The 25,962-nt window shown below is 47.4% G+C and overlaps 1 protein-coding gene across 5 annotated transcripts; it reads right to left on the bottom strand.

The window, feature by feature from the left end:
• Positions 1 to 7,164: 7,164 nt before the first annotated feature.
• LOC110467731 (transient receptor potential cation channel subfamily V member 2) lies at positions 7,165 to 24,222 on the bottom strand. Of its 5 annotated transcripts, XM_021524988.2 has the most exons (17): positions 24,009 to 24,222; positions 23,569 to 23,731; positions 22,061 to 22,356; positions 21,467 to 21,600; positions 20,852 to 21,004; positions 20,291 to 20,431; positions 19,524 to 19,822; positions 18,270 to 18,446; positions 17,716 to 17,874; positions 17,514 to 17,609; positions 16,964 to 17,034; positions 16,520 to 16,685; positions 15,434 to 15,886; positions 14,992 to 15,110; positions 14,460 to 14,554; positions 8,295 to 8,417; positions 7,165 to 7,204 (listed from the first exon to the last, which is right to left on the bottom strand). In XM_021524988.2, the coding sequence occupies exons 3-16, from the start codon at positions 22,297 to 22,299 to the stop codon at positions 8,305 to 8,307; spliced, it is 2,415 nt and encodes an 804-aa protein (XP_021380663.1). In that variant the 5' UTR covers positions 22,300 to 22,356; positions 23,569 to 23,731; positions 24,009 to 24,222; the 3' UTR covers positions 7,165 to 7,204; positions 8,295 to 8,304. The 5 variants fall into 5 exon arrangements, with proteins under 5 accessions (XP_021380663.1, XP_077643664.1, XP_077643665.1 ...); XM_077787538.1 differs by lacking the exons at positions 7,165 to 7,204; positions 8,295 to 8,417 and adding an exon at positions 13,489 to 13,758; XM_077787539.1 differs by lacking the exons at positions 7,165 to 7,204; positions 8,295 to 8,417 and adding an exon at positions 13,489 to 13,758 and having other exon boundaries at positions 24,039 to 24,222.
• Positions 24,223 to 25,962: the final 1,740 nt, after the last annotated feature.

Genomic DNA, 25,962 nt, shown 5'->3' with positions numbered 1-25,962 from the left:
GTCTTTGCCTGAGGTGGGATTAATCTAAACATTTTTTCCTAAAATACCTTTAATATGTACCACAGGGACCTTATCTCCCTCTACTCTGTGTAAGGGTTCTGACTGGGCAGGGCCAGCTCGATTGACGGACCGTCAGGTGTTGACCATCCAGGTTGCTTTTGCCAGGTTAATTTCCCAGTTTCTAAATGTTCCCCCACCGAGTGCCTTCAGGGTAGTCTTAAGGAGTCCGTTGCACTGTTCAACTTTGTCAGCAGCTGGAGCATGATAGGGAATATGATAGATCCATTCGATACCATGTTCTCTGGCCCAGGTGTTCATAAGGCTGTTCTTGAAATGGGTGTCGTCAGACTCAATTCTCTCAGGGGTGCCATGTCTCCACAGGATTTGCTTTTCCAGGCCCAGGATGCTATTCCAGGCAGTGGCGTGAGGCACAGGGGAGGTCTCCAGCCATCCAGTGGTGGCTTCCACCATGGTCAGCACGTAGCGCTTGCCTTGGCGTGTCTGGGGCAGTGTGATGTAGTCAATCTGCCAGGCCTCCCCATACTTGTACTTGGACCACTGCCCACCATACCATAGGGGCTTCACTCTCTTGGCCTGTTTGATGGCAGCACACGTCTCACAGTCATGGATAACCTGGGAAACACTGTCCATGGTTAGATCCACCCCCAGTCTCGTGCCCACTTGTAGGTGGCATCTCTGCCCTGATGACCTGAGGCATCATGAGCCCATCGAGCCAGGAACAACTCCCCCTTATGGTGCCAATCTAAGTCTATCTTTGACACCTCTATTTTTGCTGCCTGATCTACCTGCTCGTTGTTTTGGTGCTCCTTATTAGCCCAACTTTTGGGGACATGAGCATCTACATGATGGACTTTCACTGTTAGTTTATCCACCCGAGAGGCAATGTCTTTCCATATATCAGCATCACAGTTTGGTTTTCCTCTATGTTGCCAGTTGGCCTTTCTCCACCTTCCCAGCCAGCCCCACAGAGCATTGGCTACCATCCATGAATCAGTATAAAGGTAGAGCTTCGGCCACTTCTCCCTTTCAGCAATGTCCAGAGCCAGCTGAACGGCCTTGAGCTCAGCGAGCTGGCTTGATCCACCTTCTCCTTCGGTAGCTTGTGTCGTGTGGGGCTCCATACGGCTGCTTTCCACTTCTGGTTCATCCCTATGATGTGACAGGAACCATCAGTGAAAAGAGCATAGCGAGTTTCCTCTGCTGGTAGTTGGTTGTATGGTGGAGCTTCTTCAGCCCTTGTCACTTGTACCTGCTCCTTATCAGTAAGACCAAAGTTTTCACCTTCCGGCCAGTTTGTAATTATCTCCAAAATCCCAGGGCGATTCAGGTTTCCAATATGGGTGTGCTGAGTGATGAGGGCGTGATGGAGGTGGTGTACTGAGATGGCCCAAGATTTGCCAGACTCCACAGCATTTGCCCTGTGCACCTGACCTTGCCAGGGTCATTCTCATGCTGTCCATCCCTCCCAAAGAGTACCTCCAATACTGCCACTTCCCTCAGCTGTTGGATCCCTTCCTCAAGGGTCTTCCAGCACATTCTATGCTGGTGCTCCTGCATTCTCTCCCTGTGGACAAACCTTTGTCTGACACTCATTAAAAGCCACTCCCAGAGGGAAAGGGAGCCTGGCTCCCTTACAAAAATCTGATTGATACCCGAGTCCTGGGTCAAGGGTCCCAAGTTCCTTGCCTCACCACCGTCCAGCTGCATGCCTGTACCCATAAGGTCTCAGACCCAGAGTAACCAGGTAGTATAAGCCTCATGCCCTCTTTGCACAATGTCTTTGTGCAGATTATAGAGGCTTTTGTACGTCAGGGACTCGGTGATGATCACAACCTCTGTCTCCCCTGTGGGTTGTGAGGTTCCTCCATTCCTATCCTGTCTGGGTGCTCTGCTTTCATCTCAGACCTCCTTGTTTCTACTGCTGCTGACCATGACTGCCCTTGTGGTTCAGCTGGAACCTGGACAGTTGTAACATCTGTGGGTTCCACAGCTGTACTATTAGACTATCCCTCCTCAAGGCAAAGGGCCGGTTTCTCACCAGCTGGGGAAATGCACTCCTTCAGCATCTCTCGTATCTCCTTAACCAGAACCCTCACCCAGTCTGGGTGGTTCCTTTCTGAGGTGGGCTGTGGGGCAGGGTCAGGCTCTGGAGCAGCAGCATCTCCAGTCTCTGGCGTAGGTGTCAGGGTGGTTATCCAGTTAATCTTCCCTTATCTGAGTGCTAAATATAACAGGACTATCAGCAACACCACCCATTGTATGGTATCATTAGCACTTAGAGTGGATCTTAACCCTTCAAATACTGGTGGAGCAGACCCAAAAAGATGGTTAAAAGGTTGGGAAAAAGTTTCCCCCGGTGTCATTTTCTCACAGTAGGTACCATTATTAAAGTAACCCCAAAAACATACAGTTAGTGTGTGATAGCTCTGAATCCATGTACCTGCCTTCCAGAGGATGAATTCCTCACCTTATTAACCCATAAGCCAGACTGGATAACAGCCACAGTAACCTTGGTTATAAGGACCCATGTTTAGATAAGGGCCTGCAAATGGGAGAAATACAGCCACAACCACGTGCCACCCAAACAAGGGTAAACTAGACCACATGGTGACACTTAAAGATGTTTCTATATCAGCACACGCACAGAAAAATTAAATTACTTAAGAACTGTTAATCCTTTTTTCCTTCTCAATGCCCTTGAGCCCTATGTTGGGGGCCAAAATCTGTCTTGGTTTGAAAAGACAGGGGTCTGTGAAGGAAAGCAAGAGCCTCCTGTGAAATGGAAAAGGTAAACCCCCCTCCCTCTGAATTACCACAATTTCAAAATTAAAAATCTCACAGGCAAAGATATGGGAATGGGAATAACAGTTCTTTACTAGGAAAAAAAAACCCTAGATTTAAATAAAATAATTAGTACAAACAAAACTACTGATAGAGTCAGCAACCTGACACCCTGAGGAGTCAGGGTGTTGGTAATAGTCTAGTTAAATGGTGGCTGCTCCTTCTGGAGGAGCAGATGAAATGCTGCTGGAGCAGGGATCTGTAGAAGGGTGGAGTTTTCTCTGAAGGTCTGGTAGTAGTTGGACCTGGTCTTCTAGGAATCCAGCAGAGAAGAAAGCTGCTCCTCTAGGAATCCAGGGAAGAGCTGCTCTGGTGTCTTAAAAGGTGCTGATTTTATGCAGGTGGGGATGCTTGGCTCCTCCCTCTGGGTGGAGCAGCTCACAGTGGGATTATGTAACTTTACCAATGATATAGTGAGTCATTCAATAGTCCATTAACAAAAGATACCTCCTTGGAGGGAGACATTGGTCTTGGAAGAGGTAAGAAAACTGTCCAACCTCCAACAGATGGTAAATAGAATACATGCTTATCTTACAAGACAGGATATTTTCTTACATTTTAGTCTTAGATTATTAAAAGTTCTTTTCTTACTGTATTGTCTTTTTTACAGATTTCTTAAAGGTAAAAACTCTCCAGTTCTGGACAGTGAGGACAAGGTTAAATACTACTGGCTTGCTGGAGGCAGAGAAGAAAACCCACCCTTTGATTTAATTTTGGCAAAATTTATACCTGGAATGAAGGTGTAAAATGTAAATATATGAAGTTTCTGTAAAGGATTTTAAACCCACTAATCTGCACTAATCTTTTTTTTCTTCCCCTCTCTTAAGGACCAAGGAAGAGATAAGTGATTTTGTAAAAAATAAGACAACGTACCTGTGTTCCTGGTTTTTAATGCTTATGATGTTGTGGTCTTCTACAGTGATAGGAACTCAGATCTGTAACCTGGTGGTAGCACTGAAGCAATTTCTTCCTTTATCTACAGAAGAAAATGCCCGAGGTAATAAATGTTCTTTAGCCCTGACTGCAGGTGCCCTAAACTGGAGGCTCTTACATAAAATCCCAATTCCCTGTTCTCAAGAAGCCCTTTGCTAACATTCCTGTTTATTAAAGAAACTGGGCTAAAGACAACAATAAATCAACCTAAAGTGAAAAGTGAATTACATTTTGATCCAATGACACAGATGTATTAAGAAATTAAGAGGCAGCATCACCAAATTCATTATAACTGCAATGCTCTCCATGCAGACCAATGAAGAAATGTTGAATATGTGCATCTCAAAGATTCATCTTGGACCCTCTCTTGAAGTCTCCTTTGTACAAACCCAACAAGGAGACCCTGGGGTGGTTTTATTGTTCTACCTTCCAGATACTGCAGAAAGTGACCTGACAATCTGCAGTGCTGCAAATTATTAAGATGGACATTGTTCTGGAATGTTCCCAGGCATCCTCTCAACCTTTTTTTCTCCCTCTTCTAATTGAATAAAGTCATGCTCTGTAATTTAATGGCCTTAAAACCCACTTGGTAAGGCCTGCAGTGAATTCTTATGTGACATCAAGGAGTGTTCCTCAGTCACAATGGTGCTAATTTCATTTATGCTTTAAAAAAGGAGGAAAAAAAAAAAAAAAGGATGGATGAAAGCACATTATTTTTTTGCCTGCCTTGGTGCTTTATTTCTGATTTGAAAACTGATTTTGGCTGTGCAAGAGCGATGGGGCTTTGGCAGGAATTAATGCCAGGAGAGGTGAGAGCCCCCAGGGGGACCTGGTGCAGGAATGTTGGAGATTCTGAAAGCTGAAACCTCAGAATGTTTCCCTGCAAACCAATTTGCTGATTTGTGAACTTGTAATAATTTTCATTAATCAAAATGTAAAACTTCTACCTTCCCCCAAAACTGGACATTAAATTAATATGGAAACCTTTGCTTTAAACTGTGCTTGCAAGGAAGTGCAGCTGCCAGAGCTGAGCCCTCATTTCCTTTTTTAAAGACGCTCTCTGATTAAAAAAAAACACAGAAAAAAATATCATGTACTAATCAGCCCTCATAAATTTTAATGGGAGGATGGTGACAAAAAAGGAATTGGAATAGTAAATTTCCCCTAATCAAGTTAAATGTCCTGAACGTGTTTTCATCTGAGTGAAAGCTTTACTTGGAACAGAGCTGGATTATATATTTTAAAGATCTCTTAGCTCTCTCTGCTAAGGAAAGAGAATTCCAGAACCCAGTTTGCCCCTTCAGAAAACACAAGTTTTTTAATACACACCACACTGAAATTGGAGCCTGAAAGGATGGTCCATCTTTTACTGAAATAAGGAAGTTTGAGCAAAGCTAAAATTATCCTAAGGGAGGGAAAGATTTTTCACATAGATCCAAAGGCTTTAGGAGAGTGAAAAGAAGAAGCCTAGTTTTGTGCAACTGATAAAACAGAAGGATTCCAAGTAGGAATTCTGGCATTTCCAGGTCAAAGTGGATTTTGTGGAGAAGCCAGCAACCCTCACTTGGAATATGCTTTCATCCAAGTGCCAAATCTCTGAAAATTTTGCCTATTTTGATGGAGAAGACAGATAAGATATGGATTACCCTGTGAATATTCTGTAACTCACCAGGGTGCTGTTAAAGCATATTTTTTACTAATTCCCTGCTGGAAAAATGAGACATGAAGTGCAGGAATATGAAAATGATCTCTTGCCTTGAGAAGCTGAATGAGAGGGAAGAGCAGCTCTGTCTTCAGTGCTGAGAGAATGAAGAGCAGCTGCTCAGAATACCATTCAGAGGCAGGAAAAAAAGGGAAAATAGTAATTTCTGCCCAATTCTGCAGTTCCAGACTGCAGCAGTTAATGGTGCTGCTGGTGCCCAGCAGGAGAGGAGGCTGCCAAGGGAGAAGGAATTCTCCTTAGAGCTGAATAAAAACACTGGGACTGCTCCCATAAAACAAATTAGGTACAAATAGCCCAATAAAAGCTTAGGACTCTTGAATCAGATAAATCCAGTATTTAGGCTCTCCTCCTAACGAGTGAAATGCTCCTTCCCTTCCCTGGAGCTCCTTGCAAGGTTTGTTTAGGTAGTAAATCACTCGGTGGCTGAGCTGGGTTTCCTCTCTGAGAGCTCTGGGGCTGTTCTACAACCTCCCCCTGACTAAAATGCCCTGACTGGCACCTTCCTACAATGCAGATTTTTGGGGTAGTTTGGGAGCAGAGTTGTCCCACGGAGTCATGTCCACTCTCGGTGGCACTTCATGGTCACTTCAGGGTGGCCCCCACCGATTCCTTCCTGGGAGCAGACAGAAAAAGGGATTTATTTCATGAGAGGCCTGGAGCATCCTGGTTCTTGGAATCTGGGGGAATTACTCCCTCCAAATGCTTTCACACACGGGACAATGCAACAGCCCAATTAAGTATTCAATATTTTTTAGGATCTGTAGGCAAATGGTTCCTTTTCAATCTCAAAGGAGACCTCTCCATGCTTTATGTGACATTTTGTCATTCAGGGGTGACTTTAAGCACTGTTCCACTTATTCAGTTCCTCTGCAACCTGCAGGGTGGATTTTCACCATGAACTGATGCCCTCTGTTAAATGCAATCTGAGTAGCTCTTTGCTGTTCATCTATTCCTACTGAAATGCCAGAATTTGGATTTTTAGAATGATAGTTTAAACCTCTGTCTGTGCTCTGGGATCTCCTGGGACAGCCCCAGAGATGTTAATGAGGGATGAATTGCAGGGAAAGTCAAAAAAGCACCACTGAGGGTTTGAAGAGAACACCTTTTGCACAAAAAGGATGTTTTGTATAAACTCTAAATGCAAAATCTGGAGAGTACAACTCCCGTGACTCACTGATTGTGATTGTCAAAGGCACACAGGCAGTGCAGGTGGGCTGAGAGCAAGCACAGACCAGGTCACATTAAACCAGCCTCATTTCCCTAAGGTAGCAGGTTCAGAATATCTTTACATGCACACAAAATTCCTGACACCTCAATGGAGAATTAAAACTAAAAGACCCTCTAGTGATGAGTTCAGTTCCTAGGAAAAGGTTTATAAGCAACAACATAAAAATGATCTTCACTGTGGACAAGATCTTGGTAAAGAAACTCCAGTTCTTTACCCTTGGATTGCCACAGAACAGTAATATTATTTTTTCCCCAGTGTTGAGAAGCTTTTCTTGATTAAATATTCAAGCTGAGGGGCACAGCTTTGCAGAGATGATATCCCTTTTTCTACTCACCAGTAAATATCTCCTGTCTGTGGCTGATGTTCCTGGAGAAGTTCAATGATAATTAACAATTAGATGTTGTGTACAGAGGTACTCAGCAATGCTGACCAACACTCCAGAATCTCATGAATTATTCCTAGGAAATGAATGTACAACAACATCAGAATTCCTGAGGGCACTGCAGCCACAGTCATTAGTGTTCATTACTGCTCAGGGCTGAGTGTTGTCCCCACTTCTGTGTCCTCTGCTTTATGAACACCTAATTAAATATTTAATTGTGGTAAGGACTCCTAATTGCTACTAAAGCAGCAGCACATCCCAGCTTGACCAGAATTCCCAGTTTTTACCTTGCCAAGGCACTGTAATGCTCAGATTGTATCAAAATACAATTTTGCTGTTTTGGAAAATGAGGATTCTCTCAGGGTTGAATCTCATGCTTGTGAGACAGGGGACAGCTGGTCTTGAGTTAGTGAAGAGCAGATCAAGAACAGAATCAAATATAAACTTGGAGCTGAAATATTACAGGAAAAACGTTTTAAGGAAGCCTGGCAGCAAGAGCAAGAACTGCTCAGTGTTTCCATGCTGTGTCACCTGGAGCAGGCTGCACTATTTACAGAAGTTCCAGTTTCTGCTGGGAATGTTCAGAACACACAAAATCCCAAGAGTCTGAAGGAGCAGCCAGCCAAAATACACCAATATGGGCAGAGCTTTGGGGTTAAACGTGGTATTTATGTTTCCATTAGATAAACACATGATCTAGCAGTTCCAATTCTTTATCTAGAGTTTGTTTTCAAATCCAAAATGCAAAGAGAAAATAAAATCCATCTGTCCTGCCTCTGTCTTTGTAAACTCCACAGGTCACTCAGCTGACAGGGGTCTGATTGAAAATGAGGGACAGTATGTAAATAAATTAAATTTTGTATAAATAAGCTAAATTATCAGTGCTGAACTGCAGACATCAGGGTCTTCTCAGACCTTCATCTGTGTTTATTCGTGTTCACTATCTCGTGCTTGTCCAAATCTTTAGACATACAAGGCAAAACCCTTTGTAACTTGGACTGAAGGGTTTATATTTTAGATAATTTCTATCACTGGGAAAGATTTTTTTTATGTCCCTCTGATGCTGAATTAAAAATAGAATAATGAGACATTGCATGGAAGACAGATTCTATATTTGTCGTTGAAGCATTTCCCCAGCACACTAAAAAACAACATTTATTACCTACCAGAGCACAATCACGTCCTGCAGAGATCCTGCAAAGTCCTGGACACCACCAGGGAAACCAAAGATTGTCCCAAGGAGAGGTCACCTGCACCTTGACGTGGCTTTTCAGGGTGAATGAACCAGCCTAGAAAAAAATCAGAGAGGGATTTATAGCAAATGTATCACTCTTGCATTTAAAAAATATAAAATAAATCTTACTGCACGGTCTTTTCTTAAATCAGCAGGAACTGAGGGGGTTCCCAGCCTGCTCCAGAGCAGGATCCATCCCTGTCCTCACCCTGTGACAGGACAAAGCCACGAGAGGGTGCCCTGATGTGCCCAGGCTGCTGCTTTCTGCTCCCAAGCACCCTGAGCAAATTCCAGCCAAGCACCAAAGGGTTTCCTCTGGGCTGTCCAAGATGACACAATTCACTTTTATCCTGGATATTGCCACAGATCCTGTAGGATCTCTTGTTTTCTGCGTGGCCCCAAAAGCAAAGGGGACACGCAGAAAACTCCCCAGGCACATCTGTGTGTGCCAAGGGCTGCACCAACAAATCCCTGCACACAGGTAAAAATCAGGATTTTACCACACTGGGACAAAAGGGACAGAATAACTTTTATTTCTTGCCTATTTTCTATGAGCAAGCCAGGAGCTCTGGCTGCAGCCTGCAGTCCTCTACCATACAGGGAGAGCACATCCAGCAGGGAGCACCAAGCAGGAATGTTTTATTTGTCACTGCTTAGGCATGGTTGGAAAATCCCCAGCACGGGGTGTTTACGCTGCCAGTGTTTTCACCTCTGTCTCCAGGCAATGGACGTAAACCCTCCCCTCTTCCCTCCAGCAGCATCAAACAGCTCCAGCAAGCAGAGCATCTCCCAACCCATCAGGCTGCACAGCCACGGGCACAGCTCAGATCCCAAATAAAAACCAACCTGTGCTCCACAAGGAGACAAGCAGCCCTTTCCCTGGAATTCTCTATATATAGCTTTGGAGAATTCGTGTCCTTTGCAGCAGTAAGGGCAATTTTTAGAACAAAACATCACATATCTACTTATATGTGGATCGTTTCCTATTATTTATTTTATTCCAGCCATCCTCGGGGACGGATCCTGTAACCAGTTTAGCAGCAGAAAAATCATTATTCACCAATCTGACAGCAGAAAAGGAGCAGCACAGCTGGCAAATTCCCTCCCTGTGACCCGTGAGAGTGGAACAGTTCAGCACAGCCCAGTTAGCTGAATTTTTTCCCACTCTTTTTCCAGATTCCATGATTCCTTCCAATTTAGTTGCTGCAGAGGTAAAGCACTGTAAGCTTGGGATGAACAAAAGCAAATGGCCCTGGCACTCTGCAGATTCATTCTTGTCCTAATGGATGAAGGTTTTCATGCAGAGGATTCCAAAATAGCAGAATTTCTTTTCTGTAATGATCGAGTCCCTGACTTTAGTGTTGGAGATGTGAAGAGCAACAAAACCAACACTGTCAGCTGGGGATGGCTCTTCTGCCCAGTGAAATAGAGACATGGTTCTCTTTGCCCAGAAAACCTAAATTTTCCAAGGATTCTTAGAAAATAAAGCAACAAACCCCATGGGCACTTTCCAGCTACCTCCAGCTCTCCTCTCTGTGTGTGTTTAACATTTGACAACCATTCTCACAGTCCACAAATGCTGTAACAATCCACATGCCACAAATCTCAGCTGAAAAGAAAACCAAAAAGTATTATGACAAAAGAAGAAGCAAGGAAACCCCCTTTGCAATCAGATCTAGTATCAGTTCTGTTCCACCCCAAGGCAGCCACAGCCACATTTTCTGAGCCTTTGCCCACTCCTGTCTGGCCCAAGTCTGGGGCTTTTTTTTTTTTTTTTTGTGCTGCAGAAACAGATGTGAGGTTGCAAAGTCCAAGTTTTCTTTTAATTTTTCCCCCCAACCCCTGAACCCATTTTAATTTTTGTTTTAGTCCCAGAGCAAGAAATGAAATTTCTTGAGTACATCAAAGCCCAAAAAGCGAGAGGCAGCCCCAGGAAGAGTCCAGCTGCAAACTCCACCAGCTGCAGCCCTTCAGCCCCAGGCCTGGGCAGCTCCTGGGACTTGCAGAAAGCATCTGGACTTTGTCGGGGCCCTGGGGCTGTCACGTTTCAAAGGCTCCCTCTGCGAGCTCCAGAGGCAATGGAAAATATGTTCAGTCGCAAGAGGGGTCACAGGGAGATGGAGAGAGAGGAATCAGCTCGTGGATACAGCTCCCTGTGCTGGCTCCAGCTTCAGAGCAGCCTTTGGAAAAACAGGGAGGGGGAAACTCCCCAAAACGTGCAGCTGAAGAACGAGGAAGGTTTGATTCCACCTCTGCCCCTGAGGAAAATAGGGAGTTGGGAAGCACACAGAGCAGGGATGGAGTTTCTTCTAGGGAAATTGCAGAGAGGTGAAGTGGGGAGTGCTCAGAGCCTTCTACAGGGGGCACAGGGAGCAAGGAGCAGGCAAAGTGTGCTGGGGTGAAGGAGGGGTTGGATGCCCCAGGTTCATCTCTCAGCTGCCAGCAGCCAAGGAACTCTGGCCAAAGCACATCCAGAGGGTTTGAGCAGCCCTAGAGCTGCACTGGGAGCTGCTGGTGCCTTTCCATGGTAGGGCTGGGCCCCCAGAGTCTGTGCTTCAGGCAGAGGAAGGAAACTGCAGCTGTGCCTCCACTGCCATTTGGGAGAGGTTTTTTTGTTTAGAGCCCTGCAAAACCTCCCCCTGTGCACAGGAAAGGTTCTCAGTGGGGTTTACCTGTCAGGGGGAGAAGGGAGAGGACAGCTCACCCGTTGAGAAGTTCTTGTGGAAATGACTGAAGGGTTTCCTGACAAAACATTATCACCTGTTAAGAGTGGTCCCCAAAATTCTCTGGGGCCTCTTAACCATCATCCTTCATCCATGAGACTGCTGGGTTGGGGTATGAGTGGAAATCTCTGGGGATGCCAAGGCCCTGCCTCACAGCAGAACGTTATTGAGGCAGATCAAAAGATAAACAAGCACTGCCAAGCTTAAAAAGAGAAGCAGGTTCAGGGAAGGGCTGAAGAGGAAGGTGATGCTGAAAGCTCTCAGTGCCCACAGCTTCCCCAAACTACCAGCAAGGTTATTTACTGAGACTCCAGACAGGGATGGCAGATGTGATCCTGCATTTCTTTACAATTTCCAAGTGTCCCTGCCACAGCAAAGCACCAAGCACAGCGATAGATTTATCATGGACCAGATGAGCCCTCCATGCAATCTGAGCACCTTGCCAGATCTTGGGAACACTTAGGACAGAACCATAGATGGAAAAAGCAGCTGAAGGCTTCACAAAGCAAGAAAACAACAGAAGGTGGAGCAGGAAAATCAGTTCCCCCTCAGAGTCCCAGAGCAGTGAGGCTGGAGGGGGAATTGCCCAGCATGGGGAGAAGAACCCATTGAAGTGCAGGGAATAATTTTAAAACAAAATTTTTGCTGCCTATCACATGCATGCAGTGAGGATTAAGATTATGGTCTCCAAAGGAAAACCACCGAGGCTCACTCTGAGAGTGGAATTGAGACAGATCTCGGGTTGCAGGGTTTATCTCACCCAAGGGAAAGTGCTGCCAGCCCCTGTGGTCTGCAGCTTTCCTGGGATGCTCACCAGCCTTTCCCTGGCCTGGAAGGAGCATCCAGGGCAGCACCAAAAGACACTTTACCTGCATAAACTGACACGAGGCCATGGAAAACAAAAGTTAACTCCCACTGCAGTGATCAGGAATCTGGTAAGAACTGACAGTCCATGCTGATAACACCTTCTCTCCCTTGCTGAGAAAGGCAAAAGCTCTAAGAGTGCATCCCAAAACGAACATTTTCAATTAAGTACACTCGCTGTATTGCTTACAGAAATTTTACATGTTATTACTGTGAAAAATGCATATTTATGACTGGCTTATCACAAATGTTACAATTAATATTATATGTTTAATGTTAGAAAGTTATGCTGTATTAATTCTCTTACGTACTGTGTTAAGTGTAGTCTTAGGTTACAACATAATGTTAAAATAGAGACTATGTATGGGGGAAGGTTTTTTTTAGGAATGAGATACTTGCTTTGAGGAACACCTAAATCTTCCAAAGGAGAGGAATTGATGGTTTCTTATCAGAAGAAGTGAATTTCTTCAGACCTTGCTCAGACTCAAAGACACCAGGGGCTGAAAGGAAACAGCTGACATACAATAGACAGTTTCTTGTTTAGAATAGAATGTATGCATAACCATAAAGGATATATGAATATGCAATAATTGGTTTAAGGGTGATTCCTTTGTTCACAAAAGATGCTTTTCATGACTTAGTGTCCGAGAGGATCCGGACATCTGTAATTCTTTGCTTTTTATTGTCTTGTAATTGTCCCAACTCTAAACTTTATTACTCTAATTGTATTATTCTTTTTATGACCATTTTATTATTATTAAACTTTTAAAATTTTAAAAGCCGAGTGACTGGCGTTTTTCACATTACCGTTAAATAGAGTGAAAAGTGAGACAGTTCATTTTTATCTCTTTCCCCACGGAGTTTACAACAGCTGCCCCTCCTGCCTGAAGCAGAGTACAAGTCACAAAAAGTAACCAGGTCCTTGCAGACATTTGCAGCAAGGCAGGATGCCCATGACAAGTAACAGGAAGCAAAAACCACACAAAAAGTGTCGGCCCATCAGTCTCTCAGGGGCCACGAGCAAGATTCTGCTGCTGTTTATTACAGACACAAAACAACCCGTGAAAAACAGAAGTCCCAGAAATCCACCAGCAAAGTTTCAGGTCCAGGAAATCCACATCACCTCCTGTGCTTTTAGTGCAAAGGATTTCGTTCTGGAGGGGTGAAATGGGGATCCTGATGTGGATTCACCACGGAGCCCTGCCACAGGGTGAGGGTTTGTGCACTCACATCTCACACCAGCACAGAAGACAACTCCACCCTCAGCAACTTTTAGGGCTCTACAACACTCTTGATTCCAAAGCACTTCGGTGCAGTCCCTTGTGACAACAGAACAGGCTGGGCCATCCTCAGCCAGGTCATTCCATGAGCATTATCCATGAGCATTATCCATGAGCATTATCATCCCTGCACAGCTCAGAGAGCTCTGCCTTCCCCACTGCCCCAGGAGCTCGCTCCCACCACTGCATCTTTAGGCATAGTAATAAGAAAGTGTCAGGCAGAGAAAAGTCGAGTTAAAAACAGTTTCTTCCGTTAAAGTGTGTGACAACACTGAAAGCCACGGGCTGAACCACAGTCCTCCACGAGATGCACTTTGCTGCTGACAATGCTTTCAGTTCTGCCAGCTGCTGGGGGAAGAGCAGCTCCTCTGAAGGTGGAGGCAGGCTCAGAAAAGCTGTCAAAGCTCTCTGGGCTGTCCCTGCAGGGACACCATCTCTGTGCCCGGTGGCTGGGGCTGCAGCAGGGCCAGCTCCTCTGGGGCAGCTGCTCGGGGTGCTTTCTGTGCTGGCCGTCTCCAGGAGCTGGTGTCTGCAGCAGGGACACGGGAGCAGCCCCTCGTCAGCAGGAAGCTGACAAAGGGACCCAGCTTTAGAAGGGTGAAGGCTCAGGGGACACCCAGCACCCACCACTGAATGTTTTAAGCACTGCGACCTCCCCAAGTGCTGGAAAACTGGCACCCAGGAGGAATCTACACTAGAGGTTGTGTCCAAATCCACTCCTGAGCTCCTGCCCAGGCTGAACACGGTAACTGCTCTGATTTCCACAGAGTTCCTTCCCAGCTCTACCGAGGGAAGCAAACAAACATCTCAGGCAGAATCTGACAGCATTGCCAGAGTTAATGCCCAAATTCAGGCTCTAAAAGCCCTGTGATTTTAACAGCTGCAGGATAAACGAGCCTAAATTTTACCCTTCCTAGGAAAAGCATCACGTATTTGGGCTACTGAGTCAAAAATAAAATCAGCCCTCCTTTTCCTCAGCAGCGTTTCCTGCCCGTTTCTCCCAGAGCTGAATAGGAATGGCATCTCCTTCATCCTCAGTTTGTTGCCAAACTCTGGCCAGCTCCAGACCTACACTAAATCTTTATTTTCTCAGCTCACAAGTGATGCTGCTGTGGGGAAGCAATTTTAAGTTGGCCTGCCTGGAATGCCAAAGACATAACATGCCAAGAGCAGTTTGCTGAGCAGGAAGCTAAAAGGATAGTTCAGACCTTTCTTCATGATTTAATTTACCTTCTGGATTTATTTCTGAATCACTGGTGTTTCCAGGTTCTTCCTTCAGAACTCCCACATCCTTTGCCCAATCTGCCCATTTAATTTCCTCTACTCTGGAGAGACAAAATGCAACAAGACACTGATGTCTGGAATGCAGCATCTCAAGCCAGATCTCACTGTTCTGCAGCCTCCCAGCCCAGCTCATCCTGCCAACACCACCCTGGATGGTTTGGCTGTAGCAGCAGCACCCCGAAGAGCTTTTTTTATTTTTTTGAGCAAAAATCTTCTTTAATCAAAGCTCCATGAGGTAAAATATCTTCTCCCCCTGCATATTGTCCACTGGTCTGTTTGGTTTCAAATTCTCAAGGTGGCAATGCTGGAGGATCAATTAATTCTCAAACCTCCAGCCTGGCAATCACCAACAAATTTGGATGTAGCCAGGAGTGTGTGGTTGAGTCAGTGCTGAGTTTCCCTGTGGTGCTCCAGGGTTCCCAGGCTGGGACCCCACTGGGGGCTGGAGTGTGAGGGGGGAATGGTGCCTCTGTCTTACCTGAAACACCACCTCTCATCTTTCTTATTGAGCCCCACTGACATGAAGCAGCCAGATCTCCTCTTCCCACCCTGGCGCCACAGCCAGGCCTTCTCTATTTCTAGAATAGCAATTGCCCTCTGAAAGAACAAAACCCACGTCAAGAGAGAAACCAGGGCACAGACAGAGCCCAGCCCAGCCTTTCCATTGAATCTCCCCCACTCAGAAACTCCTTGCACTTGGAGAATCCCCAAAATACTCCTGAAGCAGCCTCGGCTCACCCGTGAACGTGGATCGTGCAGAGAGCTGTAAATACACCTAAAATGTACCTAAAATGTAGGTGTAAATACAGCTAAAAATGCACTCCCAGGGTGACAACTTTATATAAAAGGAGCATTGCTAGCTGAGCTTAGGAGAGATAAGCACCTCTGCCTCTGAGCCCCAGCAGGGCTTTGGGCCTCACCTGCAGCTTCCAGACGCTCTTGCTGTAGCCAGAAATATCCGTGACGGTCTCGCTCATGAGGGCGATCAGCATGTTCAGCAGCAGGATGTAGGTGAGGATCACAAACAGCAGCAGCAGCAGCATGACAAAGTACCTGAACCTGGCGTGCTCCTGGAAATCCAGGTCCCCCATGCCGATGGTGATCTTGAAGAGCTCCAGGGAGACGCTGAGCAGCCCCCCGTACATGGCGTGGCTTCCTGAGCTCTCCAGGTGAGCCAGGGACTTGTTCTGAGACACCGAGGGGGCATCGCCCATCAGCGTCACCAGAGCTGGCAGAAAAACACAAGCTGAGTCCTCAGGAAATGCTTTGAGCAGCTCAGCCCACGCAGAAGCCAGAGAGGGCTCACCTGCAGCAAAGCCGAAGAGGAAGATCATGTAAACCAGGAGGAAACGCAGCAGGTCTCTCATGATGGTCTGAAACACAAACCAGGGGAAGTGCTGTCCTTCATCTCACGTGAAATGGCCAGGACGATCCCACACATCACAAACCAGCCCTTAGGAACACTGACAGCAAGGTTGCCACCTTTTATCCAGTTTAAAAAACTGCTAATATGTGTTAATTACTTCCACAGGTAAATAATATCATTGGCAGCCTAATCTGACTCTGTTGCTCTGCTAGTATAAGTAGTTCTTTGAAACAAATAAATATCCTGCTGGGTCCCCACTATGGCTGTTTCCAAATTGTTTCACCACACACCCCCCCTCTCCTTTCCACAAATGGTGACCAGAATTCTTCCCTGGCACCTCATTTCACCCCTGCTTTGCCTCTCCAGTCCCAGGTGCCTCTGTAGCTCTGGAAACACTTCTCAGGCCGAGCTGAGCAGCTGGAGGGAGCCCACACTGGTTCCAGAGCTGTTTGGAGCTGCTTTATTGGCACTCGGGTGTCAGCTGGGATGCTCAGTGGTGCCAAGTGAGCGATTTGCTGCAGCTGCCGATGAAGACACTGACCTAACCTCTTCCTGCAGCACCTGTGCTTCCACAGGACATCACTCCCAGCTCCTCAGAGCCCAGAGCCTTTCTCTGCAGGGGTTTTTCCCCAGCTCTGACCTTCTGGATCATGACGCTGTAGATGCCGGTGCGCTGGAAGCCGCGGGTGTAGTAGAGGGTGTTGACCCAGCCCAGCAGCAGGGAGAACACCATCACTGCCACGTAGTTCTCCGAGCTGGCTCCGTACAGGACCGCTGAGAGCAGCAGGGAGAACGCCTGGATGAAGCTGGAGAGGAAACAAAAGGGAGTGGCAGCGACTCACCTCAGCAAAAAGAGCCCCTGCAGAACTGCTCTGCCATCAAAACGTTGGGGGAGGCGGAGGGGAGCCCACCCAGCAAAGCCCACTGCAGCAAGAAAAGGCTCAGGACAAGAAGCAGCAGCAGTGGTGGGAAGAGAGGGGCAGAGGATGTGTTTCTCCTGCTCTCCAGCTCCGTGGCAATGCTGGGGGAACTCAGCTGCACAAAGAACCAGCTCCCAGCCGTGGCCCAGAGCCCCGGGACGTACATCAGGATCTCGATGCAGCTGTCAGAGCACATGGTCTTCAGGGACTGGCGCCTCCTCCGCAGGTACAGGCTCTGGGGAGCAAAATCAATTCACCATTCATCAGAACCAGGCCATGTGAGAGCCAGCCCTGCCCTGCCCCAGGCAAAGCTTTGCTCCATGTGCTCCTCCTTTCATCTCCAAGATCCCCAACTTCATCCCTCCCAGATGAAAAAAGCCCTTATTTATAAAGGGCAAGGATAAACAAGGGCTGAATCATGGCTCAGCCCGATGTCTTTATTAATAGCCTGCATTAAATGCCAGGGATGCATTTTAATGCCATAAATCACAGAAGTCTCTCAGAATTATTTGCTGTTGTGGAACTGTGATCCCCCTTGCCCAGCAACCTGGCTTGTGCTGGGCCTGCCACTGCCAGATCACAGGGAGTGTCTCAGAGCAGGATTCCCTCCTGCACATCCTGATGCCAGGAGAACAGATCCTGCTGCTCCATGCCAGTGATTGTTCCCTTTTTTCCCCCCGTCTTACCATGAAAGCAGACAAGAGATCCCCCTACCTGAGCAAAGATCAGATAAATGCCTCCTAACAAGATAATGATCAGTCCAGAGACCCAGAGGAAGCCTCCAGCTGTGAACTCCACCGGGAAGGAAGGCTGCAAGACAAAACCAAAACCACCCAGAGCAGTGGAGATGGGCAGAGGCAGCGATGCCAACTTTTAAACTCTGCTCCATCCCTCCAGACAAAACTACTGGACCTACCTTTACCCTTAAGGGCTGATAGTATGCAATGGCTGTGAAGATGATCATGAATGACAGGTAGGAGACAAAGCTGAAGTAGAATCTCTTGGAAGCAAACGTTTCCCACTTTTGCTGAAGCAGTTTGTTCAGTGGCTCCAAAACCACCATCTTGTAGCGGTTCTGTGGGGAAACAAGCAACCAAAATGCCAACAGGAATGGGAATTCACCAGAGGATGGTCTTTTTAAGGGCTGGAGCTATATGGATTCAACTGGGGAGTTGTTATGGGGTTATTCAGTCAGGTCTTTTAGTGTGAAAGATAACAAATATTGCCTAGAAGTCACTTCATCGAGGTATTTGAGCAAACCGAGGCTTAAGACAACAAAGGATCAAAATTTCTCACAGCCTCCAAATAACAAAATACCAAAATCTGCAAACATTCCCACGAATCACTCCTTTTTTTTCAGAGAAACCATCACCTGGGAGCCCACATTAACTTGAAGTGCAACACTTAGACAGCAACCCTGTAAACAGAGGAGAGAAAAAGCCTGTCTATGAGCTGTGGCGAGAGCCTCACCGGGGTGTCACTGCTGTAGGCCAGGATCTCCAGCACGGAGTTCTCCTCGAAGCTGTCCAGGGAGGACAGGTCGTAGAGGGACACGTGGATGGGGCCGTAGGTCCACTCGGTGAACTTGCGGGACAGGTGCCGGTACGGGGGGTCCTTGATCTCCCTCTGGATGATGTGCCTGAAGATCTGACACAAACAGGGCCATGCTCCTGTGCTGCACGTGCAGGGGGACACCCAGAGCAGCACACAGCTGGATTTGTGCCTCATCCAGCGCCTGGATCTGGCTAAAAGCAGGGAAACGACCACAACTGTGGGAACTCAAAATGTCTCTCAGACATTTTTAGGGGTTCCAGGCCTTGGTCAGGAACATTTTAGACACTGGCAGGCAGCTGCAAACAGCTGTGATTTTGAGTTTGAGCCATGGAATGAGTTACCAACTTTGAAGGTGGAACAAACAGTCACAAAAGGTTAGATAGGATAGTAAAAGTAGTTACAAAACAGAGGGGAAATTTTTTTAGTGTTGTACAGGGGGGTTTAACACTTGTACAGGGGGGTTTTACTTTGTACATGGGGGTCAGAAGTTCTAAGATGGAGGAAAGTGGGCTGATCCTGTTCTTCCTCCTTCTTCCTCGCCTCCATGTTCTTGGTGATGCTGGCACTCACAGATTGGTTTAGAGTAGAAAAGCACTTTGTAATACAGATAGCAGGTATTGGGGGAAAACTATAAACATGGAACATGTAATATATCATATAAAAGATAGCAGCAGCCCTGGGTGGGGAGAGAAGAAGAAGAGGACAGCAGACAGAGAGGATGTCAGGGCGTGTGTGTGTCTCTGTCCAGGCTGCTGACCAAGCAGCCACAGCCTGAGAAGAAAATCTTTTAGATAACTCACAATAAACTGCCTTGAGACCAAACAGCAAGAGCCTGCACAGTTTTTCTTTGGAATCACGGCTTGGAGGAGGAATTTCACCACCACGTGAGACCCCAGAGCAAGGCTGGGGCTCTCACACACAACAATCTGGCTGCCCCAGGAGCGGGACCAGTTTCAGCCCAGGGAGCAGGGACAGGGCAGGGACAGCAGCCAGCTGAGGCTCTGCAGGACACAGCTGGGTGGCTTTGTGGCACTGCCCCTGCCAGCAGCATCGGCACGGGTTGGGTGCAAGAAGCTCCAACCCCAAACCCCACAGGACACCAGCCAAGGGTGCAAATGACACCGTCCCTGCTCCTCAGCACCCCCAGGGCTGCCCTCTGGCTGTCCCTACCTCCACCTTGCCTGTCTTGGCAGCAAGCTGCAGGGGATTTAAGCCATCATAATTGACAATCTCCTCCAGTTTGCACGTGGGGTCGAGCTTCACGCCCGCCTTCAGGATCTCCACGTAGGTGGTGCTCACAAACTTGGTGTTCTCCTCGGTGTCATCTGCAATCATCACCAGGGCGTGCAGGACGGTGTTGCCCTGGGTGTCCTGCTCCTGCAGCCTGGCTTTCTGGTGGGGGTTGTTCAAAAGATAATCCACCACATCCAGCTGGTTGGTGCAGGCAGCCAAGGAGAGGGGAAGTTCACCTGAGGAGATCAGGACACAGCATTTGGAGAGGAAGCAGAAAGGGGTGAAAGAGGATTAAAGAAAGGGTGGGAAAAGCAATCCTAGAAAAGTATGTTTAGCCCAGAGTTTTATCCCTGAAGCACAGAACATGTTCAGTGTCTCTGGACTGTGAAAGGGGTTTGCAATAAACAATTACTCTGTTTCTGGAGCAGCTGAAACACCTTCCCACATCTCAAACTGGTCTCTCAGATCTGAACTAGCCAAGTCTTTGTCTGAAGCCACTCAGGATTAAAAACATAAACCCAAAGATGATGGAAATGCACAGTGAACACCCCAGATATGAAAGGATTCTGCCATTTAAATAAGTCAAGGACTTCATTAAAGGGCACTGAAGGTGGCAACAGAGGGGCAAACCCATCTAGAAGTAGTGGTATCACATACAGCATGGCAAAAAGAACCCCAAAGGAACATGTTCCACAGTGACTCACCAAAATAAAAGTAAACTCCTTCTTTCTTCTTCCTGAAGAACTCCCCGTGGGCTCTGGCGTGGACATCAGCTCCGTTCTCCACCAGCAGTTTCACCATCTCCAGGCTCCTTTTCTCGATGGCGATGTGCAGGGCGGTCTGGCCTGGGGGCAGAGCAGACCTGGCACTGTGTGCCACTGCCAGGGCACAGCAGGGCCGGGGTGGGCAGGGCTGGCTGGCAGCTGGGGGCTTTCAGCAAGCCTCAAACCCATCAGAAATCCACCAGCAGGGCAGGCAATTCCCCCGCCTGGCACCGAGAGCCCACGAGAGGGCTGAGACAAGCGCGCCGCCAAGCAGAGCTCCTTGACCAGCCACAGGCCACTTCGTTTTTACAAGTGCTTTTTATACTTTCCCAAGTAAATCATCTCGCTTCTTGGGTTATTAAGCATGTGTCATTTCTGTTTTACAGACCAAGGAGGGTATAACTCAAGGCTGGAGGAGATGCAGGAGCAGAATCAGAAAGAAGAGCTCCAGTTCCCCTCTTTTTCCTTTTTCCTGCTCATCTCTCAGGAATCCTTCCTCACCTCTGTAGAAGCAGTCAGAGCACGACACGTTGACAAGTGGCCTGGGGTTCTGTGTCTTTTGGTCTATTTCCAGCAAGACTGGGATTGTGTCATTCTTCCCATTTTTTAAGTTCAGCAGGGCTTTCATTAAGCAGGTCTTCCCAGTCTTTGCATCTGGCAGGGAGAGAGGATTTGAATGGGATGTGGGTGTGCTTTGTACACAGCCGTAGTCCTTGATTCAAACATCATCATTTTAAAAAACCTTTAAAGGTTCTTTAAAAGTTCTTTAAAGGTTCTTGTTGGTATAAGAACCTTTATACCAATAAAGGTATAAAGTTTCTTATCAGTATTTTAAAATACTGATAAGTATTTAAAGGTTTAAATACTTTAAAGGTTTAAAGTATTTTTCTTTTTTTTTTTTTTTTCATTTTAAAGGTTCTTATCAGTATTTTTAGTAGTCCTGAGGAAAAAAACCTTAGGATATATTTAATTAATAAATATATTAATTAAATATATCCACCATTCTCCACGTAAGGAAAATCAAAGAAGACAGAGGGTTGGAAAAAGCAAAGAACCACGAGCACATCCCCTCGCTCCCCCCGGGAATAACAAACCATTCCAGGAGCAGGAATTTACCTGTGTACTCGGAATTGGTGAGGAATTTGGAGTTCCTCCTTAAGTACTCCAGCAAACCATCCAGAGCCTCGGGGCTGCCCCTGACCACGGCGCTGAACAGCCGGTCCCTGTCAAAGCGATTCGGCTCCTTCTGGCTGCGGGACAAAGGCAGCGTCAGGAATTCTGGAGAAGGGAAGCTCTGGAGGGACAGCAAGGTGCCAGAGCTCTAGTGGGACAGTGGAAGGAAGGAGGGAGATGGAGGAGAGTTTGTTGAGGGGGAAAAAAAAAAAAAAAACAACAAAACACTCAAATGTTTTCTTTTTGAGTCAAAGGAAAAATAGAGACAGTTACTTCCCAGAATTCTGCTAAGTGGCTGCTCTCTCCATCAGCTGGAGCTGTTCCCAGCCCCGGCCTGATGTGCAGCCCTGGCAGGGATCCAGAGCAGAGAGAGGAGCCCAGGATGGCTGCAGGACCAGAGTCAGGCCCATCCCTGGTGGGATTTAGTGGAGACTCTTTTAGTGGAGGCTTGGGAAGATCCGTGGGCTCCCACCAGCCAGGATCACTGTGGATCACCTGGATCAACCCAAATTGGTCAAATACCCCCAAGTCACTCACTTGCTGACGAGTCCTGGCCGATAATTCAGATTAACCTTGATTTTAGGGGCAAAGTCACTGCTCTCCTTCTGATAAGGTGTCTCCAAGGGTTGTGGCTCTCCTTTCCTTCCATGTCCTGACCTTTCTTCTTTTTTACTCGGGGCAGGTTTATCTTCCTGGATGCTGTCATCTGTTTCCAGCAATCCTATGAGCCTGTTCCTCTGAGCTGGGCCTGGCTGCCCGTTTGTGAACTTATCCATGGCCAGGAGAGATGGTCCTGCAGATCAGCAAAGATGTTCCCTGTGGGGGCACTAAACCTGCAAGGGATGGGGAGAACAAACACAATGTCTTCACAAACCCCGAAGGTGTTTGGACGCAAAGAAAGTTCCCAGGTTGAGCGCGGGTCCCTCGAGAGGGAGATTTGGTAAAACTCTGCATGGAGGAGGAGTATTTGAATAAAGGATCAGGGTCTAAATGGGGTTCCAGTAGAGGAGAAGTTTAGAAGCAGCTGATGAAGCACGGGCAAGTTGTGTGCAGCACTTCTGAACCCCCTGTGTGGGATGACCTCACCTGTTGGCAGCAGCACAGGTTCCTGACATAAAAGGCAAGGAAAGTGGCTCTTTAGGAGTCTGTGATCCTTGTTCTTGTCTCAGTGTAACCAGCACAGGCTGGTCACCAAGTGGCCAAAAAGATAAAGGTTCACTGAGGGCTCTCTTTGGAACAGTGATAAGCTTGCCCACAGTCCTGCTGGGAAGCTTCAGGCTGTCCAGACAGGGAAACACCTGCACAAACTGTCTGACATTCCATCCTGGGGCAAAATGAGCGGGACCTCCCCAATATTCAGGGCTGCTGGTTGTCCCTGTGAGCACGGAGCTGAGCTCCCAGCTCCAGGGCAGGCACGCTCCCCCTGCCCTGCAGACCCTCACAGCCCTGGGAGCCTGCTCAGAGCACGGCTCCCCCAGAGCAGCAGCACCAGCAGAGCTCCCAGGCAGCCCCTTTCCCTCATCTGATGCTTCCTGAGCTCTGTTTTGGCTCTTTGGGGACTTCTCTTCACTTCTCTCTGGGTAGATCTGGGACCACACCCAAGGCACAGCGCCGGGAGCCGGCGTTTCACAGGGTTTGTGAGGCAGAAATTAAACATCCACATCACCAACCTGCAGCAGAGCTCTGCTCAGCAGCTCCTGATCATTCCCAGGCACTCCCTCCAAAGGGTTACCAGGTTTCCTCTGAAGAGAAATCTCCCTTGCTGGGGCTACAGCCAGACCCCATAGCCCGCACCAGCAAAGAGGTCAATGGGCACAGCAGAAGCATTCTGGCTTAGGTTAGGGTGTGAAAAACCCAGGTCTGGGCAGAAAACAGCCACAAAACATCTTCATGCAGCTCACAGCAGGAAATCCAAGGGCTGATTTGGAGACAGAGCGTTATGATAATCCAGACACTCGGTTTAGTCTGCGCTCTAGTGACAAACATTCCTCTGCACCCACCCTTTAACCCCACCCCAGCCTTGCTTCCCTCCCCAGAACACTTACTGGTGCATTTGCCGAATCCTTTAGAAGAGTATTTGCACCTCCATAACAGTTTGCTTGTGCTTTTCTGTCTTCCTCTCCCCAAAATCATTCCTCAGCTGCAGTTTCCATCTCTCCACAGCGCTCGAGAGGGTTATTTATTGTCAGTCTTGCACGGACAGAGCGTCTGGGTTAAAAGCAAGAGCAAAATGGCCCTGTGAAAAAGGACCCTGTGGTGTGTGCACCCGCTCTGGGCATCCCTGGCAGCACAGGGAGCTCTCTGCTTGCCAGCCCAAGTTCCCCAGAGCTGAGCTCTGCCCTGAGCCCCACCAAGCCCTGCTGTCAGGAGAGCTCAGCACTTTCCAGAAGTTGCTGCAAGCTCCACCCAAGAACTGATCTGACAAGGAGCCCCAGCGGATCCTTCCGAGGGGAAGAAACCTCCCAGCAGAAACCAAGTCAAATACCAAGAAGTGTTAACTGGCATGAAGGCAGACCCCAAATCATTTCCATCCATGGGTGAGAAGCCATGCAGGGAAGCCCATTTTCATCTCAGCAGCCTGGCAGCGGCGCAGCGCGGAGCTCCTGGCTGGTCCATGAGGGAATCCAAGGTTCCTGTGAGAAGGAGCAGCCCCAGGTCTCCGTGATCGACCCAACTCTGTGGCTTTTTGCAAAGCGAAGGAGGGCTCGCACAGGAAATGACTGGCTCGATTTCTCAGCCCAGGGGAGAGCCAATGAGTGCAGTGCTCTTATATGGGAAAGCTGGCTGCGAATTGCAAATTCGGAATGCTTAACCCCTGCCTGCACACAGCGAGGCACACGAGGCTGCCCAGGACCAGCAGAAGTGCCTGGGAACAGCTGAGGCCAAATTCTGTGTGGGGAGCCCCGGGGCCACAAAGAGTGTCCCACCAAGCACAGTCAGCTGCTCCTCAGGGGCTGGGGTGCTCAGTGAGCTCACGGGCTCTATTTCCCCTTCCCCAGGACCCTGGGACTCTGATCAGAGAACCCTGGACCCTCCTTCCTGCCCCAATGGGAGAGCCAGGGAAGCCCACCCTGCCCAAAGTCTGTACAGACCCCCAACATTTCCTGTTCTGCTCTTTTGCCTTTGGACACCACAGAATAACAAGAGCTGAACCAACATATGTGGGGTAAGAGCCTCTTGTGGAAATCTTTGCCATCTCCTGATATTCCTCCCCTCACAGCCTGCTTAGCTCTGAGCTAGCCTAGGATATTTTGGGGGGCTGTGCAGGGTGGGGGGAACATCACTGGGGCACTGCCCTGAGCGCGGCACCTCCTCGGAACAAAAACTTCCCCAGACTCGGCTGTGAGCCCCCTGCCTGTAAATACACCCAAAAAAATGCCACGGTGCCTTTTCCCTCCTCGTGGTTTTGCAGGAGATTTCAAGATTCCTGTGTTTTAAAATGAAGCGGGTCCAGCAACTACACAAAGCTGCTTTTTATTTATTTTTTTTTTTCTCCATGATGGTTTCTTAATGATGAATTAAGACCCAGCTTTATAAAGAAGAGATAAATGCAAGATCAGATCCAATCTCTGCAATCCCCTCTGATCTGGCTCACTTTGCTTTATCTCTGCTACACTTCATTTACTGTGACACCAACAAAGCTTTGAGAATTCAGCTCAAACTTACAGATTTAAATCCTTTCAGGCTTCTTCTCCAGCTGTCCTGAGAAGCATCCCAGCAGTGCAGCCAAGGGATGAAATCAGCCCCCAGGAGTGCATCCCAACATCTGCTTTGAATTTCCTGCAGGGAGGGAGGGGAATGGGCAGTTTGCTGGGAAAGGAATTTCTGCCAGCTGGGAGATCACAAAAACACAGAGCAGCCAGGGCAAAAGCAGCACTTCAACTCCACCTGCTCGCCAGCCTGAATTTGCTTTTTTCAGGTTTTTATGTGGAGGAACATTAATTCCTTATTTTACCCATAAAATGTGTCTGAGTTTGTCCTGACAGGAAGGGCGCGTCCTGTGGAAATCTGGGAAGAAAGTCAAACTGCCAAGTGAAATCTCAAATCAAGTGGTATTCATTCAAGTTATATTGTGTTCTAATTTATTCATTAATAATGGATATTACCAAATCTATTCGTATATATTATATAAATTATATTATCCATTATATAGCTATATTAAAATTATAGATGAGTCATTCACAGCAGAAAAAGCAATGACTGGAACGTGCTTAAACAAAAAGAATCATGAGGGTGATGGTGTTTGGAAAAATGCAAACAAGAACATTTCCTGAAATATATATTCTGTGTTCACCTAAATTCCCATTGTTACCAAATACTGAAAAACATAATAATCCTTATTTGATACCATGTTTTCAGTATGCTGTAAATACAAGTTCAAAGTCACTTGTAATTTAGTTACAGGATTGGTCTGTGGCCACTCAGGTGTAGCAGCTCAA

This window comes from Lonchura striata, chromosome 20, assembly GCF_046129695.1.
Source record: "Lonchura striata isolate bLonStr1 chromosome 20, bLonStr1.mat, whole genome shotgun sequence".
NCBI lineage: Eukaryota > Metazoa > Chordata > Aves > Passeriformes > Estrildidae > Lonchura > Lonchura striata.
This window is presented reverse-complemented; position numbering and strand designations above follow the sequence as displayed.

Excerpts from the sequence above, each read along its gene's own strand:
- LOC110467731 (XM_077787538.1), bottom strand. The coding sequence starts at position 22,299 with ATGGATAAGTTCACAAACGGGCAGCCAGGCCCAGCTCAGAGGAACAGG. Across the intron at positions 18,447-19,523 it reads CCAAGACAGGCAAGGTGGAG|ATCTTCAGGCACATCATCCA; the intron begins GTAGGGACAGCC and ends TGTTTGTGTCAG. Across the intron at positions 17,875-18,269 it reads CCTACAGCAGTGACACCCCG|AACCGCTACAAGATGGTGGT; the intron begins GTGAGGCTCTCG and ends GTTTCCCCACAG.